This window comes from Cajanus cajan, chromosome 9, assembly GCF_000230855.2.
Source record: "Cajanus cajan strain Asha chromosome 9, NIPB_CcT2T_4, whole genome shotgun sequence".
NCBI classification, from domain to species: Eukaryota; Viridiplantae; Streptophyta; class Magnoliopsida; order Fabales; family Fabaceae; genus Cajanus; species Cajanus cajan.
The window spans coordinates 6345516-6365694 of record NC_138525.1 but is presented as its reverse complement, the minus strand read 5'-3'; the positions used below and the strand labels follow the sequence as shown (position 1 = coordinate 6365694).

Here is a 20179-nt window from a genome sequence, read left to right as displayed (position 1 = left end):
AACCAGATTTGAAGTGAAGAACTTTTAAACGTTAATATAAAACGTGTTATTTTATGAATTGATATTAGTCATTAATGCGTAACAAAATTAAGAAAAAATTCATTAATTTCACAATAAACATAAACATTAAACATAACAAACATTACAAATCTTTAAAATTTGAGTGATAAAAGGTGGAAGAGTAAGCCAAAATCCTTATAGATACAAAACTAAGACAAATTAAGGAGGATGTGGATAATACTAATAATTTGTAAAATATTGAGTTAATCACTGTAAAAAAAATTATATTAACAATTAATCATATTTTTTAATAGTGTCATATTATTTTTTTATTTAATTAAATAAAAATAAAATAAAATAATTTTAAAATATAAATAATTATTAATATAAAAAATTTTATACTAATAATGTATAAATAATTAACTCTAAAATATTAGTGTTGGAGGCATAAAATATGATTAGGTATTTTATGAAGAGAGTAATAGTAATAGGAATTAGGAAGGTATAGTGGAAGGCTGAATCAGGAACTTATCCCTCTGTCTGTCACCCAACTGCGACCCACTCACTTAAGCATGCATAATACATTATATAATATAAAATACAAAAACCCAAAAGAAAACGCGTTCTAACTTCTAACTATTAATGCCTTCAACTGCATTACGCATTCTACTGTGGTCCCAACCATTCTCCAATCCTATTTATTATTTTAAAACACCCCGCTAAGTGCTAACAATATAAAATCAACCAACTCGATTCCCTCACTTTACCATCTTCAATCACCTTTCATTACTTATTTTCCACTTTCAATTCTTTAATATTAACTATCCCCTTCCAAATCAATTTAGTAGTAAGGCTTCTAGAGAATGAAATACCACAATACTAAGGGTCTTATAATTTATTTAAATAAATTTATCTTGACTAGTTCATACTTTATTTAATTTGATCAAAATAATTATCTTTGGTACACGAATTTGTTTTTGTGGTTCCGCGATTTAGCTAGATTTTACGTGACCTTACTCTTTGACCCATGAACTAATTGTGTTGCATGAATGTCTAGTTTTGCTGGATTTAAAAATTGAGCATGTGCAAATATTAAAAAGACTAGATGGGATAAATATGTGAGTGAGGTGCAATAATCTTCTTAGGAAATGATTGCGCGTCAAAATCTCACACTCTTTGCAACTTCTTCAAACCATTTGTTTTTATAATGCTTTCTTATCCATTATAACGGGCCGAACATGATGACTATAAAGAAGTTGGCAAAAAGATTTTGAGCATGGAAATTGCAAATTGATATTTTAACAAAATGAAAATGAAAAAAAAAAGAAAAAGAAAAAGAAAAGGAAAAAAGAAGGTAGTGTGGTCTAGCGCGTAGTGAAGAGGATGACAACTGAAAAGCGCACGTGAGAGAGTGAAGCGCCCGTTGTAATGGAGGGTGGGGTCCAGGGGAAATTTGAGTTGCATTTGAGCGTCATTTGGAGTTTCATTTGCGTTTGCGTTTGCATTTGCATTTGCATTTGCATTTGCATTTGCATTTGCATTTGCATTTAGGAAGATAGTGACATTAAGCAAACGCTGCCCCTGGGCCCTAGCTTGAGCATTGAATAATTGACTTTGACCAAAGAGAGAGAGAGAGAGAAAGAGTGAGGAAGAAAAGTCACACTTTCCTCCCTTCTTCCTGATTGCTGTGAGTCTGTGACAATAAAAAGGGCAACCCTTACCCCCCTTTCTCCCTCATCTTTGCTCAATCGAGGTCTTCTCGATTTTTTCATTCACGCTTTCTTACAACCATTTCACTCATACTACTCCCTCCCTACTACTCAAAAGGTATTTTTTTTTTATCTTCTTTTCGCGCTTTCACTCACTCAAAAAAAGCTCTTTTGCCTCTTCTTTGTTTTGATCTTTGGTTGTTTTCGGTGGGTTCTCAGGAATATGTTTTGTGGGTAGATCAAAGTTTTAAGCTTTGGTAGTTGTTTGGTTTTTAGCTACTTTATATGTTTCCTGTTGAGGTTTGGAACACCAAGTTGTTGTCTTGGATGGTATTAGTTGTGGATCTGATATTTGTTGGTAAAATTGGTGTAACAAAGTTTCATGGGACGTTACCTACCCGTGCTTCTTTAGGGATTTTGAACAAGGGTTGTTAATTGTTGTTGGGTATTGATGGAAATCGGGATTTTTGGCTTGTGAATTGGACGTTTAATTATTTTTCTGTTTCTGTGTGAATAATTTATTTTTTTTTTAAATTGATAGGCTTATTGAAATTATGCTATCTTATTCTGCAGGATTTGGGGCATGTGCAGTGATTCAAAGAGTAAGCTTTCTTCGCCAAACCTCGTCATGGAGAATGGTAATCTTCAGAAGCAGAATCTAGATGGTCTCTACAACTTCTCAGTTCTGCTGGAATTGTCTGCATCAGATGATTTTGAAGCTTTCAAAAGAGAAGTGGATGAGAAGGGGTTGGATGTGAACGAGGCAGGGTTTTGGTATGGTAGAAAAATTGGGTCAAAGAAGATGGGATCCGAAACAAGGACCCCTCTCATGATTGCTTCTTTGTTTGGAAGCACTAAGGTGGTCAACTATATTCTTGAGGCAGCAAGTGTTGATGTAAACAGGGTCTGTGGTTCTGATGGGGCCACTGCTCTCCATTGTGCTGTTGCTGGGGGCTCTGAATCCTCACTTGAGATTGTCAAGCTCTTGCTTGACGCTGGTGCTGATGCTGAATGCCTTGACGCCAGGGGCAATAAGCCGGTTGATCTGATTGCTCCCGCCTTCGATTCATCGTCCAAATCGCGAAGGAAGGCTATGGAGTTGTTCCTCAGAGGTGAGGAAAGGGATGAACTCATGAGCCAGGAGATGGAGCTGCAGATGTTCTCATCCAAAGAAGGTGCTGAGAAAAAGGAAGGAAGTGATAAGAAAGAATATCCTGTTGACATATCGTTGCCGGACATAAACAACGGTGTATACGGATCGGATGAGTTTAGGATGTACAGCTTCAAGGTGAAGCCATGCTCGAGGGCTTACTCCCATGACTGGACTGAGTGTCCATTTGTTCATCCAGGGGAGAATGCAAGGAGGAGAGACCCAAGGAAATACCCTTATAGCTGTGTTCCTTGCCCTGAGTTTCGCAAGGGAACCTGCCAGAAGGGGGATTCCTGCGAGTATGCTCATGGTGTTTTTGAGTCATGGCTCCATCCGGCCCAATACCGAACAAGGCTTTGCAAGGATGAGACTGGTTGCACTAGAAAAGTCTGCTTCTTTGCTCACAAACCTGAAGAGCTGCGCCCGGTGTATGCTTCCACTGGGTCGGCTATGCCTTCGCCGAAATCCTATTCAGCTAGCGGACTTGACATGAGTGCTATGAGTCCATTGGCTCTTAGTTCAACATCTTTGCCTATGCCAACTGTTTCAACCCCACCCATGTCTCCCTTGGCAGCTGCTTCCTCTCCCAAGAGTGGAAACCTGTGGCAGAACAAAATAAACCTCACTCCACCATCCCTGCAGCTCCAGGGTAGCCGGTTGAAGTCAGCTTTGAATGCCAGGGATCTGGATCTGGAGATGGAACTGCTAGGTCTAGAAAGCCCGGCTCGTCAACAACAGCAACAACAACAATTGATAGAAGAGATTGCCAGGATCTCTTCCCCCTCTTTCCGGAGCAAGGAATTCAATAGGATTGTTGACATGAGTCCAACTAACCTTGATGACCTGTTAGCATCTGCTGACCCTTGTGTGTTATCTCAACTACATGGACTTTCGGTGCAACCTTCAACACCTACACAGTTGCAACAATCTCCAAGCAGCCTTCAAATGCGCCAAAACATGAACCACCTTCGCGCCAGTTATCCATCCAACATCCCTTCCTCTCCTGTGAGGAAGCCTGCAGGATATGGGTTTGACTCATCGGCTGCTGTGGCCGCTGCGGTGATGAATTCCAGGTCGGCTGCTTTTGCAAAGCGAAGCCAAAGTTTCATCGACCGTGGAGCTGCAACCCACCATTTTGGGCTGTCTTCACCTTCCAACCCTTCCTGTAGGGTGTCCTCTGCCCTTTCAGATTGGAGTTCCCCCACCGGGAAACTCGATTGGGGTGTAAACGGAGACGAGCTGAACAAGCTGAGGAAATCTGCTTCATTTGGGTTCAGAAACAATGGGGTGACTGCATCCCCCATAGCACAGCCAGAACATGTTGAGCCTGATGTCTCATGGGTTCATTCATTGGTTAAAGATGTTCCCTCTGAGAGTTCTGAGATATTTGGTAAAGAGATGCTTTCACCATGGGGGGAGCAGCTGTACATAGAGCAGGAGCAGATGGTAGCATGAGTAAGGGCTACCATAGCAATGCTTCTTGGTTATGCTGACAAAAGTTTATTAATTTATTTATTGATTTTATTAATTTGAACTGCGACAACTATCCAACATTACACAAGAGTATAGATAGGGATAGGCCGAGATCTTATGTTGCAAAGAACAAAGTTCAGGTTAATCCAGAGATTTGAACGGAGTTTCAACTTCTAGATCAGAGAAGACTTGGAGAAAAGTTGGAAGAAGGATGCTGAATTTTTTTTTATTGTATAATAATATAATTTATAATTTATTCCCCCCTCTTTCTCTACGGGGGTGAATGTATTTTCTGTAGCAAGTGGACCCAAGGTGTTTGTCATTGATTAAGTAGCACAATTCTTTATATATATATATATATTGTTATGCCATTTGATCAATGCGTATCCGTTGTTGCGAAGTACTTTCATTGTCAAAATACTTCTTGTTTATTCATCTCGGCTTCTATATAATAAACACAATCATCTTATATATAATAAACACAATCGTACGTAATAATAAAAAAATGTGTGGTTTTATACTGTTTTTGCTGTCCTTGTACGTGTGAAAATTAGCAGCGTAAATGGACATGCGCCGGCTGCGATGAGTAAACGTAAGCATGAAAGGTTCAAATTCTTCGGATATAACTTGGCAACCTAGTCAAACATGATGGCTTCGTGTTTTCTTATGAGTAGAAGAAAAAACATGATGTATTGTTCTTGTTTAAAGATAAAATTAAACCACCATTAAAAGGTATACGAAGAATGTCAAATGAGGGGGTATACTGTCTGAAACAAAATAATAATCCAATAAGAGTACTCCACGTGAAAGAACTGTAGATGTATTTTTATTTTCCAAGGGAATAAGATTACAAGAGAATGATAAAGGAATCAAACAAACTGCAAGAGATCGAACTTGCAGGCTCACAATTCATGTCTCGCAATCAATTAATCAATTTAGATCAATCGAGGAGAGTACCAATATATATATATATATATATATTGGTTTACATAATACCGAGAATTGTTAGACACTTTATAGTTTTTTTTAATCAATGATATTATCTTCCATACCAGTTTCTTGAGATCAAAGTAAATTTTCTATTTATTCAATTTTATTAATTACTTATTTCATAATAATTTTTTATTATATCTAAGGATATAGAAAGAAAATTAGAGTATGTCCCTTTAGTTGGTTATATTTTATATTTTAGGAAAAAAAAAACTGGTGATGACTAACCTGCTGCTTCTTTTTCCAGAGCATTTGTTGGGACTTGGAATGCAATAGAATAAAAAAAATGTGTAAATTTTCTTCATCTCATTAAACTGCAATTATATGTACAGATACGATATTTACAGATTTTATATAAGTCATCAATGACCCTCAATAAAGAAAAGGAAAGCGGAATGAAAAAAGAATGGTATGAAATAATTCTGATTTAGATTTATTTTAAAATAATTAAGCATAAAAATTGCTCTCATTAGATATTTGGAAGACTTTATTAATGTATGCCATTATTTTAGAAAGATACAGCTTCGAAATGAAGGTAATGTCGGGAAACATTGTTATCCAGATTAGAGGGTTATGTGGCGCACAGGCGGCCAATGGTCCCTGAAGGTAGTTGGGTCCTTGGGAGAATGAGTTGGTTTAGAGTTGGTTTTGTAAGTTCAGCAACCCACATGCTTAAATTTGAAAGGGATAATGTTGAAGGCACATTAGAAAAATAGACAAGGTAAAAATGTATAAACATAAAGTTTTATGCAGATTTGTGCTGGAAGATATTAATATTATATGTATAAATCGAGATAAATATCCCCCATCGTCACATTGAGTTATTAATCGACTATAATACATATTTTTAGTTTTGAGGAAAAAAAAATATTGATATTCTTTCACATTTAATTCATCTGTGATTTTTTTAAAAAAATCTCAATTTACCTTCACATGCTTTATGCAGCATGCTATTTATTGAAGCTTATACAAAATTGCGTTATAAGTACACAATAATTAATAGCGTAGGTGACTCTTTCATTCTCAAGAAGTTTCTGAACACGCTATAAATACACTTATATGCGTGTAATAAAAATAAAATTATAAGAATAATTACATGCACATGTGAGACCAAACATGTTTACAAACACTAAGCAAGCAATGGAATCAGAGCTGCTTTTGAAAAAAGTGAGGCTACTTCTACAGTCCAGAACTTCAACTTCGAAACGAGCATAACGGGACGTATCGATGAAAATAAGAAAACCATGCACCCAATCATAACTGCCACCATTTACGATTTTCCATTCTTTTACGGAGTTCAGTTGCCATGGATGCAAAATCTTGTGCCCCATTTTGCAACTCTTCAGTACGTTCATTGAGCAGCTGGGATAAACCATGCAATTGGCAAGAGATGATTAGATAGAAAATCAATATAAACATTTGGGAAATAGAAGTAAAAAAATACTTTGATGTCTCAAAGTGGTCAATGAAATTGAGAGTTGGGAATCAGAATATGTCGTAAATCATGCTGCTAGGTGTGTCTACAGACTTCAACGGGTCAATGGGACCCTCAATCATATTAAGATAAACCCGAACCTATCATCTATTTAAATGAAACAAACAACGTCTATTTTTAGAAACTTCTAACAAATGGAGTTTGTTTTTGGTGATTCGGATTTTTATGTTCCTTGGAGAGAAGAGGTTTGAAATTGTGAAAAATATGATACGGGTAATGGAGAAAGAAGTCGAATAATACTCTACCTGGAGTTTTTCTTGACGCTCCATAAGTTTATCCTTTGCAAGTGCAGCTGCTGTGGAGGCATCCTGAAACAAATGACCAGGTCAAGACGTGAGCTAAAATGCTTAAAATACAGAATTTTCAGATCTAAGATTTACCCCCGCAGTCTTTCTGTATTTAGCCTTAATTTCGTCAGCCGTTCTAACTTTCGGTTTTGAGACGGTGCTTGCATCTTCAAATAATTTCTGTCTCTCTGTTCCTTTACCTTTATCTGCAAGGCAACCATTCAATAATCAGAAGATAAAATCATTCAATACTTTATGGAGAAAATAAAACAATATCTGTACCTCTCTTATCAATATCGTTTTTCTTAGGAGATGAATAGACTACAACAGGTTCATCAATCAGAATGTCATCTGCAAAAGATGAGGTAATATTTTAAGAAAGTAACTAGTAAAGAATAGTTGGCAGAAGAAAATGTTAAGGACAAACCTATGTCAAGCGCAAAAGCATCTAGCTTATCTACTGTACTCGAGGAAGACTTTAAGAAGGGAGGACTGGAGAATATTTGCTTTAAATTCTCCAATCTATTAGCATGAACTGCTTGATTTGCATGCTGATCGGCTTTCCCCATTTTAAAGTTCTTGGCTATATTAACAAAGATAGCAGAAGCTCCCTATAGCAAGATAAGTTGAATTACAAGTCCTGAAAAAAATAATGGGAGAAAAGCACTGCAAGCCTGAACAAACTAGACCTGTCTTTCATTTTGGTTTGGTGATAGACTTGCTGTAGAATCTACAGCAGCTGCAAGAACTTCATCATGGAGACAAGGAAAAGACTCTGGAATCCTACAAGAATTTGGAAGTTCATGTTGGAAACCAAAGTTCTAATTATTATGGAGATAGATTATACAGACAAACTAAAACTAATGTGTTAAATTCAAGGTCGAATCGTTCAAACATTGTCTAAATTTAATCTTTGGTGAAAACAATACTTGGCCAAACTTTATTTACCTTCTGACTAGACCAGATTAGTCTAAGACGAAGTCTTAAGATACTGATACTAAAGTAAAAAAAAAAAATGAGATAGACTACATATAATTTTCTCAAGCATTTTCTGTAGAGGTTGATAACATTCAGCAACCACCTGAGGGTTGTCCCGGGTCCTCTTTTATATCAGCCCTCAAATTTGATTTCATTTATTTTGTCATAAGCTGTTATGGTGAAACATTTAATCGGATACTTGGAATATGAAGAATAGTGCTCTAAATTGTGGGGTTAAGAATTGACGTCTAATTGCTAATAAAACATATATGGCCAGAAAAGGGAGGAATGATGAAGCTACCATAACTCATTTTCACAGTTCCACAGTGATATGCAAGCAATTTCATTCCCATTGACCTATAAAAAAAGATAGCCATGAGTTTGATTTTAAACCAAAAGAACCTTGAACTTCATTTGTAGGAACGCTAGGAATTATGCATGTAACATGTTTTCTTGCCCTTCCTGTACAAAAACTTTTTGAAGGATCCTAAACACATTAAAGGTAAATGTATGATGGTTTTAATTGTGGATTATATTGAACTCACTCTCCCAAAATCTTAAGCTGCTAGAAGAAAACTTACAAATGGTTGTATATCCAACACCCTAACACGAGCCATTATCTGAAGCATGGACTATGCACTGCCAACTAGTGGTGCTGAAATCCAATTTTTTTGGATAACTTACATTATGCTCAAATTACACTGTCCTCGCCTCTACTTCAAAAAAAAAATTACACTCCCTCCAACTTAAGATAAAATATACTATATTTTATTATGCCTAGTGGGGGGGCAGAATTTACCCCCTTTTCTATTTATTTTTTATTTTTTAGAATAACAAAGGTAGCAAGGGCCAAACATCTAACTAATATTCTTATTTTCTAAATCAGTATCCAACAGATATATGCTGAACTCAAAATACTAAACATTTGTAAGGAGACATATCAAGCTGAAGATAACAGACGAATCATGTAAACTTTTACAGCATAAAAGGAAATAACTTCATTTGAAAAAGGCTAAAAAATTCAAACCATAATAATTTTTCCATTTGATGAAGAACATATCATCTTCTCCATGTTGGTTTCTAAGTTCCATCTGAGGATTGACATTAAAGAGCTTTCTCCCAACACTTCCAAAGCTGGCAAGGACCTGCTCAATGTGAGATAACATCCATCAAAGCTACTACAGATTCTAGAATAACTACTACAGATTCAGAGCCAAAAGTGTATTTCTCGTACAGAGTATAAAGAATAAACAATCAGGAGAACAAAATATTAAATACTTTTCATGCAGCAAAACTGGGACTTTAATATTGGGATGTGGGGTAATCCAAGTCCCAGTCAAAAATAATATGAAATTGATGAAACTCCATAAAATACTATTTATTTGAAGGATAGCAATTTAATTTATAAAGGCCATCAAAAGTTCATTTTTTATTTATTAAGAAAAAAAGTTCAATTTTTCTTTTTCTTTTTAAAAGGGTTGGGGTTGCGTTGCGATGTTGTGTTGGCTATTTTCATTCAAATGTGATTCCAGTTCCACTTATGAACTGAGTAATGTCACCGTGGCCAAAGTATGAGAAGAACACATATTCATATAAGCACTTGACCTTAATTCAATGTCTCCACTTTGATACAGAAGAACCAAAACACACTCTTTCTCGTCTTTCTTGAAGGTTGTAGTCCAGCAGCATCGTTGAACAAGGTTCAGCTTCCGTACGTACTTGCTACTACCCTGTTATTAGGAAATTTCATTAACCAGTAGAAAGGAATGGGTTGAAATTTGAAGGAAGATAGATGTAAAGACCAGCACCTCCATCACAAAATTTAAAGAGTGTAAACTCAATTCACTCTCATAACAAAGTAAAATGAGCGAGTTTGATATTATCTGCCCAAAATGTGAATTTTCTATGGTAGTAGCAATTGCAACTTCAACTTGTGCATTTTCAGATTGGATGTTAGCTTGCATTCCACAATCACTCTTCTGAGGTGAGTTGGATGACAGTTTTTCAGCAGATTGATCACAAGTACTACCATCTAAAATAAAACAGCATCATAAGTAATAAAATTGGTGACAGATCATAATATCTAATTTTCTCATCCAAAATACATGCCTATAATGTGCATTGAAATTGCATTTGATTTTTCTTTAGGGCTCATTGTCCTATTGCAAACTGTATTCCCTGTCACGGTATCTATTGCAACAAAGTGTGCATCCCTTGTCATAACAAAGACTAGCCCCATTCCAAGATTGTCAGAAATATCAGATACAGATTCCTGTAGATTGTTTAAGTTGCATTCTAAAATTTTTACTCTCATAGAAACAACTGCCGAAGAAGTGTTAGTTTCATTTTTGGAAAGAGACAAAACTGATGATGAACTGATATCAAGCATAGCCACCTGTAAAGCGGGTTAGAAAAATATAAGTTGGAAGCTCATTGCTAGTTTAATTCAAACTGCCACTCAACCAAGTGACCGAAAACATAAAAACTATTTCCTTCAAAAAGGAAAAGAATTAATGCATGATCTCACCTGCCCATGTTCATACCCAACAGCAAGCGTCCCTCCAAGGTTTGCAAACTGTAGGCCACATACAGCAGAATTTTGAAGGGAAAACACAGCTTTGCAATGAGGTCCATCCCCTTGATGCATATTATGAACTGTCCCATTAGATAAAAACAGGTTAAAATCCGAGATTAGAAACATGAAATCATCTTTTAGCATAAACAGATACATGAAAAGTAAGTAAGCTCATTGTCAATTAAACTGTTCAACTTCCCCATGGCAATTGGGCAGCAAATCAGCAAAGTATCTTTTTTTATTGATAAGGCTAAGAAAGGGGTAGAGAGAGAGAGAGAAAAATCTTGCGGAAGAAGCTTTTCTACAAATTCCACCAAGACAGGGGGCATATCAATGCATTGGATTGGGCCAACTATTGGGTAAGTGGTAAAAAAAATGGTGCAAAGAATGTATCTTTACAGAAAAACCCAATCAGCCTTTTCAATTTGTTTACTTTTTCTGCAACAGCAAAACATGTTGTCTCAGCTCCCAATAAATTTGAAACAGGTTGCAGAAAAGCAGGACTAGTAGTGAAATTGAAATATTTTAGTTTCGATTAAATTGTACTTTTGGTCATATTTTTGTCAGTCCACAATTTTAATTCTTTTATCTTAAACGGGAGACATTTAATTCCCCAAATTATTAAAATAAAAGACTAATGACAGAATCAAAATTTCGTACTTTTAAAATAAGAGGATTAATATTGAAGATTAACAAAAATAGAAGATAAAAAATGTATATTAGCTTTTAATTTAAATCAAAGACTCTATACAAAGTTATATTCCTATAGTCTTTCTCAATCAACCGGATGCCTGTGCATCCAACCAGGCATTTTTTCCCTTCGTTAGAAAATAAAACTATTATAGTGTGTCGACTGTGCTTATACTAGTTGTCTTGTTGTTAAGTTTCAATTACACTTCTTTTTGGACAAGACTTGTTGAACAATTTCACTCATTCTTTGAACCATTGCAATAAAATTGTTCTCTTTTTGGTTCATTTTGTGTGCAAATATAGCTAACCCATAATTTAGCTAACAATACCCTAATACACCTCATTTTTGTGCAGGTATTGAGCTAGAGAATTGAGGATTGAAGACCCATAGGATTGAAAACCTAAGGAGCTAAGGAGCATAAAAGAGTGACTGCGTCGGGCGCAAGATGACCCGCGCCGGGCTTGAGCAGAACGGAGTGCCTTATCTCTGCAAGTCATATATGCGCCAGGCGCAAGACTACCCGCGCTGGGCGTGATTGAGGCAGAGAGTGACTTAAACTCTCTGGAAGACATTGCGCCGGGCGTAAAAGGAAATTGCGCCGGGCGTGTCCTGAGGCAGATAGTGCTCAACTTCTCTGGAAGGCCCTGCGCTGGGCGCAAAGACTTATGTGTCGGGCGCGTAACCCTAATCTGACTCCCCAAGCTCGTATTTGAAGACATTTTCGAGGGCTTTTTCCTCATTCACACATTGGACGCGTTTTAGGAGCTGAGGAAGGGATTCCCGGAGCTTGGGGCCGTTCGTGTGTGGGTCTTTCCTTCGGTTCTTCATTCTCTCTTCATCTCTATTTTGTGTTTACCCTCATTGTTTTGAGTGGTTCTACCCATTGTTTTGTGGGGTTAGATGTAACCAACGAATTCTATTGTAATCCTTACGTTTTCAATGATATATATATACATGTTGTTCATTCATTGTTGTGTATGTTTCTATTCTTAATGTTTGCTTTGGATTGAATCTCCTTTGCATGATATAGGTTCCATTGGGTGTTGGAAAATAATCATTGAATCTAGCTCTGAAACAACTGCCTAGTGGGAAATGTATCTAGGAATGGAGCTTGGCCCATTAGTAGTCTTAAACCCAAGCCCGTAATGCGGGTGTAGATATTGGGTACTCAAGGAATTGATATTCAATATCCGCACCTACACTCTTGCTCTAAGGGATTAGGTTTGAGTAAACTTATGAGTTGACTAATCAATGTATGTAACAAGAGATTAAGGATTCATTAGTCTGACGTTTGGTGAAATCTGACCCCACAATCTCACAAAAATCATAATACCATTTCTACCCTTTTCCACTCAACCAAATACTTTTATAGTTAACATTCCAGTAGTTATATTCTTCAATTAATCTTCACATGACAAACTACAAATTGGAATTATTCTTTAGTCACGAATAATCAATAAATGCTTATTTTACCTATTAATCCCTGTGGATACGATAATTTTACTACTTGAACGGCCGGTATACTTGCCGTGTTTGAGATTGTTGATAGAATTAAACTGATTTACAATTATAACAAAAGTATTTCAATGGAAATCTCAACACTTGTGTGGTACTGCACTTGTACTAAACATAGCTTATTTATATATATAAGCACATTATGATCCTAACTTCCTAGCCGATATACAAGTTAATGAATGCCATTATTCTTCCTCGCACTATGTGTGTGAGGTTCCATGTTTGATGGTTGATGTCCACTTGTCTAGATTCTCATAACTCAGGTGGAAGCATTTTTCATGTAGAAAATATTGGATGATAGGCTTAGGGTAAATCAGCAGAAGTAATATTTTTGCATAGATTTTAATTTTTTTTCCCTTATGAATACATTATAATTAATTAAGTAAATAAACCAATCCCGTGATACTCAGGGAAGAGAAGAGCCCAAACTAAAGATTCTTCCATTCTGACATCACATCCCAAGCTGGTGCACTAGCCAAAGATTCGTCTAAGGACACAATTTACAATAAAATACTAAGGCATCATTTTATATAGAGCCAACCCTACCTAATGTGAAAAGTATTGGTTGGTTGTTGTAAGAAGTTTGTTTTAACAGTAAAGTTCTGAAGAGTAATTATATCCAACTTTGAAAAAAAAAGATGGTAGCAAGGTGGACCAAGATTTGGAAAACACTCTATATGTTATCACAATTCACAAATGGGCATGCAAACAAAATAGGTTTCAAATGTTTTGTTTGTGGTTCAACCTTCAGTTCCATTTTCTGAGACGAAGTGCAAAGTGGTGTCATCTGAACTCCTTATTAGCCCATATAGACGAACCTACATATTCCCATAGGATACAATTACCAGGCACTCAAGACTTAATTGAATAAGAAGAGGATGAAAAATGCTAAATACTAATAAATCTTACAACACCACTTTCATCGCCAACAGCAAGATGTAGAGTATCAGGGCAAAAACCTAATGCTGACACTGGCACACTTGCATTGCCAATTTTAACATCATTAACCTGCCAATTGCAAAAAGAATAAAATAAAAAAAATTCATGATGGACTAACATATGTCTCCAGTATGAGTTTCAATCATATACAAATACATGGGTGGGTAAAAAATCACTGGATAAAAGATTGTATAATGTATAATAACCTGATGGCAAACCTCAGATTTTATATTGTAAACAAGTGAAAAAGCAGGATATGTGGCATCCCATATCCGAACAGACCCATCTTGGTAACCTGTTATGTATATTTGAATGATAGGATGGTCTTCTTTGAAAGACAGACCTGGAACACCACCAGTCAAAGGCCACTTTATACCAAGACTTTTCTGATTTTCTATTGAACGATGCTTTGTATCAACAAGAATCTACACAGACATTGTTTGCTATTATTACCGTTGAGTTGTGAAAATCAAACATTTTATCATTAAAAAAAATTAAAGATGTTGTTAATGCAAACTTAATATTGTAGAACATTTAGCAACAAGGTTAACAGCTAAACATGGAGAGAGAAAAATCCTGAGACCTAATATATATGCATTACCTTGAACAGGGCTTTAAATGACTTCACTTCTTGACATACCACATCAAGCCTTGATGTTGTCATGCGTGGTTCAAGAGTGGGTATGAGGATGGGATACAACATTGCATTTGCGGGAACAGAAGTCTTCTTTTCTTGCTGAGACATCATAGAAGACAAATAATCATTGTCATAAAGATCCAGTTGTCCAGAACTTGTTAATACAAATAGCATATTACAAGCTCCCTCTTTATGGCAATCACTGGATAATAAAGCCATATCAGCAAAAGAACCATGAAGCGTAACATCAGTGCGGCCAGTACACTTAAGATTTTCCATCCCACGGGACAAATCAATGCTCAAAACCTGTAAACATGAAAAGGCCATATTATAAGTGCCACATTAATTATTTACATAAAATAAATTTATGAAAACTTAACAGGCTATTGACACTGCCAACATGACATGCCCAATTTTTAAATCTAGTGTAGCAAAAGTGAAATACTAATTGTAGCAATACACAGTTTCAACAAATTAGTTATTCTTCGATACAAATAAAGTAACAATGCATGGAAGATGAACAGTGTCTGCTCCTCAAGTTCACATAATCCCGTTTACTTTTCTTTTCAATAGGCAACACAACTTTATCAGAATGATGAAACGTACATTGAACACTTATAACAAAAGCAAAGCACCAAGAGAATAAAGAAGCACAGACCAATATTAATTTATGGTATTCATCTAGGACCATTTGCTTTCTTTCTTTTTTAGTGTTGTTTGTTTGGTAGGAATTGGACAATCTAATCCTTCAATGAAAAACCTGGAATTGATCTTTCTCAAAGTGAGCATAGATCCTTGTCAATGTTTCTTCTAATCTCTTGTTTACCAAGAGGCCACCTCACACGATCTCCACCCTTAGGCCTTAGCCCACTGAGCCCAAGTGTTGTCTCCAGCTCACTTCCTCTTTCACCTAAACTCCCTCTAAAACATTCACAAGACTACATGTTAGTTGCGTGAGATAGGATGTTGCGACAACTTGAACTAGTGGCACTCATTATCATGGCTTTTAGTGAGATTATGGCTTCTTTGGCTGTTATTATATTCAAACACCACAAACATAACCTAAACAAAGGAAAGTTTTTCTCGTCTAAGCATCACCTCCTGCAAATGTTAACATTATGATAGATGCTATGATGTTTTCAATTATTACTATGCTATGAACCATGAAGCTTACTGTCAGAACTTCTTCAGACCCAATATCATGACCACCATAGACAAAAAGTTTTCCCCCACTATTATTGACCCACCAATGTAGAACAATAATAGGGAGTCTTCTATCAGCTGATGATAATTGAAGCTTGACAACATTATTCAACAAGTTTTTAAGTTGTTGATCTGGGGTAAAGTCAGCAGTTGACAAATCCCAAAACATTATATCACCATCTACATAACCAACAACAACAACTGATCCATCATTAGATGCCCAAGACACAGAGCTTATCTCCTTATCCTCCTCTCCATGGTCTAATTTATCATCAGAAAGCTTAACCATAGGGTCATTTGGATAACTAGCCACTGTTTTTCTCTTCAATTTGATATCTTTGTGGCCTCTAATGAGAACAATTCGATCTTCAGAAGCATCCCAGAGTACCATCAAACCATTTTCATATGCAATTAGCAGTCTGCAAAATGACAATTTCAATTAAATCAAGTAAAAACACGCATACCATACATATTAATACAAAAGTTAAGTTCCCATATTAATCTTTATGAAAATATATGTGTGTTACATAATGTGTATCTTAGATATTTGTCAATGAATGTTAAACACGTCATAAATTAATTTTGTGATGATGTTTTCAATACACCATGTTGAAACAAGGAAGATACTCCATGTTGAATTATATCTGGATTGAGTTTATTCTCCATTTGTATATTTCAAAAAGAAGAAACCCTGAACAAATAAAATTGAATTTGAATTGGAGAATCCTTAAGTGTAATCCATTGCCTTGCTGCACAACAAAAGTGAATAAAACTTTACTTTCCCCTAAAAACATGGCTAAAGTATTGCATATATACTGCATTCAAACTTCACTATGTAAGACATTTGGTCCTATGGTTATAAACCAACTGAGTTCTATGGTCAAACCTATATAGATATTGATGAAACTCAAACTCCTACTCGTGATTTAGAAAAGGCCCAAATATCTGACGATTTAATAGAAAGATCAACTAGCCTAGACAGAGATGCAAAATTACCTAAAACTCATGTCTCACAATTCCTTCATAGAACATAAGGAAATCAATTAGAGAAACTTTTAAGTATGTTCCTGTCTTGCCTGTTTCCATCAGAGCAAGGTTGATGGAGAACTCTGACAACTGAAACCTGATCAAGTAACATCCCAACTGCTTCTGCAAAGGTGAGCAACATTTAGTAACAAGTTAGATGTTAGACTTAGAGAAACCATATGATTACCCACGTGTAGAAACAAATCTAAATTAGATATTAACAACATGCTTATGGCTAGGAGTAGGAACTTATGATACATTTATGACATGCCAACAATAATCTTCTCCAATAAGGAAATTTCATTGAAGATGATCACAAGGCTTTTTCATAAGTTGATTAATGAAGATCTATAGCAATTTATAAAGGATCAAGAAACATCACCACCATTATCCTAAAACTCCAAACAATTCTTTACCTAATAGTTAAAGCTTTTACACTTTTTGGTCATGCGATTCCTTAACCTGGTATAAAAGCCTCTTTGAATAAACCATAAACTTTTTATTTCAACATAAGCTAGTTTTGGATCTGCACTTTAATTACAGATTAAGCCTAAATGAGTTTCGCATAGAGGAAGGGATGGATTAAATATAAAATTAAATAAATTCTTATGTCTTCACCTAACAGCTTAAAGTTTCAAGTCGAGTGGATATAGAACATATATATAACATGTAAACAGGCATGGATCTTAGAAAAATGCCAAAAAAGAATATTAGATCCTGACATCCTGTATATTATCATATGCATTTATACAAAATTTCAGTAGTTATAAACTTACAACTTTAAGGCCTTAACTCATAATCTGAGTGACACACATCGCCCATGTCAAGAAAGTTAATGGATTACACCAAGCATGCAATAACAACTTTTCTTGTGTATACAACCACAAGGGCATTTCAAAATTTGTGGTTGGTGGGTTATGAACTTCATCAAGAGAAAGATGCCCTATATCTTGATCAGAAATTTGGATCAGAAAATTTCTCTCCTCACATACCAAATTCAAACTAAAGAAAAAGTCAATGCTTCTATTAAGTTTAAGCCAGCCACTTTGGCAGGTGGAAAAATACAAGTCTTGCTTCCAACTCAAATATGGTATAAATGAACTTCAAGAATGAGTACTTACCAGATATAACATTTGTGGGAACATAATAGGATAATATTTTAATTTTTCTGTCTTCATGATCAAAAATCAACACATATACCATCCCATGCTCTGTTCCAATATACCTGAATCTCATTAAGAGGGTAAAAATGTTATAAACACATTTACCAAGATTTTAATAGAAAGAGTAGCATGCAAATGCACATAGAAAATCATCCGCACAAGTATTTTACATGTAATTGGTGCCATAAATAACAGAGAAAGCAGTTATGATGGATTCCCACTGCAAGGCAGAAGCAATTTGTTTGCTCTTCAAATCCCAAACCTGCCATTATCAGAAACACACAGAGCTGGCTGGTAAATGAAACAGAGGCAAGGGGAGAATGAGAGTAAGGGAGAAAAACTAGGTATAAAAGTCAACCATTTTAAAACAACAAAAGCATTCGAGGAAAGAAAGTTCATGTGGAATACCAGAAAAAGGGGTAAAATATTTTTTGGTCTCTCAAAATATCTGGAAATTCGGTTTTAGTCGCAATAAAATTTTAATATGTTTTGAGTCTCTACATTACCAAAGTGATATGGTTTTAATCCCTCATGACGACTAAAAGCATGTGTTTCTGTTAAAATGTATGGACCTAAAACATATATTTTTATAGAGAATAAAACTGTATTTTGAGATATTTTGACATATTTTACCCCCAAAAAATTATAAAAGCATATTCAGAGGGTGTCTGGTCATATAGCCAGTTTAAAAGAACCCTACTACAATTTTAACGTACCTCTATCTTGTTGTCACTTGAGACGCTGACAAGAAAGCCTTGATTTTCCAAGAACTGTGAGATTTGCAAAAGGATAAGATATAATATTATTCATGAAATTCCTCAAAATCATTTCATTTGACTTCTAAAGTTCAATAAATGTACAACGTTAGGTCATTAAACATGCATTCAGATGCACAACATACACAAATCACTACATATACATGGATTCCAGAGATGCAAACATTCAAAGAACAAACAAAACACAATATCAGGGTAAAAACAAATATAAGATTAAATAACTGAAAATGTTACTCATTAGTTTCAAGTTTCAACAAAGATCCAAAATTACAAACCTCCAAATTCTTGAAGGATACTTGCTTGGGAGAGATAAAAGTTCCTTCAATATTGTCACCACCAAACACCTTTATCCTTCCATCACTGCAGGAAGGAAGGAAATGCCAAAGTCAACTAAAAAATTCACTAGCAACCTCCTTAGCAAAATTGTCTAGCTCTCAACATCACGATGTAGTAATAACTAATGTGAAGCCTATTTAGATACAAACATATGAGAGCTTTTGAAAGCTTTCCTATTAAAGATAAAAAGTTTTTTTAGTAGAAAAATCCTAAAAAATACTTATAACGTGTATCCAAACAAGTTCGTACTACATTTGTTTCTATATCTAAGCTACTCCTCAATCATCACAAAAGAATGATGAAACATAGTTATAATACAATTTCAAAGGCACATAAAGCATAAAAAAATCCTTTAATAACATTAAAGATATAAAGTGCATAACATATTATCGGCTAGTTCCAAAAGCATGAATCTCTATACACTGCATAGAACGCATGCATCATACACTTGACCTTAAGCGAAAATAGAGAGTTGCTAACTAATGGAATTTCATTTCGGTATCATTGGAAACGGAGAATTCTGATAAGGCAGCAAATATGAAACGAACGCGCCGTTCCAACGCAAAGCCGAATAACAAGCAATAACTCACAGTGTTCCAACTGCTAATAGACGTTGGATGTGATCAAAAGCGAGAATAGACGCGGTAGATGGAACGCCGTAGTGAAGAACAACTCGCGGATCGAATTTCGCCTGTACCACGTCCTGCGGCGGAAAGACACGAAAAATATTCAGAAACAACATCAGTTTCAAAATTTGTATTCATATAGAAACTCATATCATACGAATGCACTGTTCAACGAAAAACGAAAGGATTCCTAACATTCTTCACCGCATACATTCGTAACCGTTAGAAAAAATGGAAGACGATAGAATCTGCAATGAGCGGGAATAGCATTTATTTGTGGAGGAAATTGAGCACGTACCTTCTGGTGTTGTTGCGGTGAAGATTTATGAAATAATCGAGAAAACATTGTTAACGGTGATCCAATCCAAGAGCTTCTGGCTCTTGCTTCCTCTTCTGCCCAAATTTGTATTCCGATTTTCTGTTTTTTAGGTGCTTCAGGTGCCGTGTGAATCACCAGTATGGTGCATCGTGCACGTCTGCTCCTTACGATTTTGTTATCGAAATGGACGGTGATGCGAAGCCTAACGGATCACATGGACCGTTGATTTTAACCCTTCAAAGGAGTTTCGGGGATCTGATCACGAAATTCCAAAATTAAAGACGGGCCTAC

The 20179-nt window shown here is 35.7% G+C and overlaps 2 protein-coding genes across 6 annotated transcripts; one reads left to right on the top strand and one right to left on the bottom strand.

Moving 5' to 3' along the window:
• Positions 1 to 1668: 1668 nt before the first annotated feature.
• On the top strand, positions 1669 to 4712 carry LOC109814755 (zinc finger CCCH domain-containing protein 29). Its single transcript, XM_020379267.3, has 2 exons — positions 1669 to 1827; positions 2283 to 4712. The coding sequence occupies exon 2, from the start codon at positions 2293 to 2295 to the stop codon at positions 4312 to 4314; it is 2022 nt and encodes a 673-aa protein (XP_020234856.2). The 5' UTR covers positions 1669 to 1827; positions 2283 to 2292; the 3' UTR covers positions 4315 to 4712.
• Positions 4713 to 6244: 1532 nt separating this feature from the next.
• On the bottom strand, positions 6245 to 20074 carry LOC109795575 (uncharacterized). Of its 5 annotated transcripts, none has more exons than XM_020355121.3 (24): positions 19868 to 20074; positions 19534 to 19646; positions 18883 to 18967; positions 18548 to 18601; positions 18002 to 18093; positions 17790 to 17893; positions 16719 to 16791; positions 15614 to 16061; positions 14404 to 14745; positions 14009 to 14227; positions 13773 to 13871; positions 13609 to 13681; positions 10610 to 10737; positions 10192 to 10477; positions 9891 to 10114; positions 9688 to 9812; positions 9110 to 9227; positions 8384 to 8439; positions 7794 to 7887; positions 7532 to 7715; positions 7387 to 7455; positions 7198 to 7310; positions 7063 to 7125; positions 6245 to 6684 (listed from the first exon to the last, which is right to left on the bottom strand). In XM_020355121.3, the coding sequence occupies exons 1-24, from the start codon at positions 19913 to 19915 to the stop codon at positions 6577 to 6579; spliced, it is 3318 nt and encodes a 1105-aa protein (XP_020210710.1). In that variant the 5' UTR covers positions 19916 to 20074; the 3' UTR covers positions 6245 to 6576. The 5 variants fall into 5 exon arrangements, 4 of the variants coding, with proteins under 4 accessions (XP_020210710.1, XP_020210712.1, XP_020210713.1 ...); XM_020355123.3 differs by having other exon boundaries at positions 14021 to 14227; positions 19868 to 20035; XM_020355124.3 differs by lacking the exon at positions 14009 to 14227 and having other exon boundaries at positions 19868 to 20035.
• Positions 20075 to 20179: the final 105 nt, after the last annotated feature.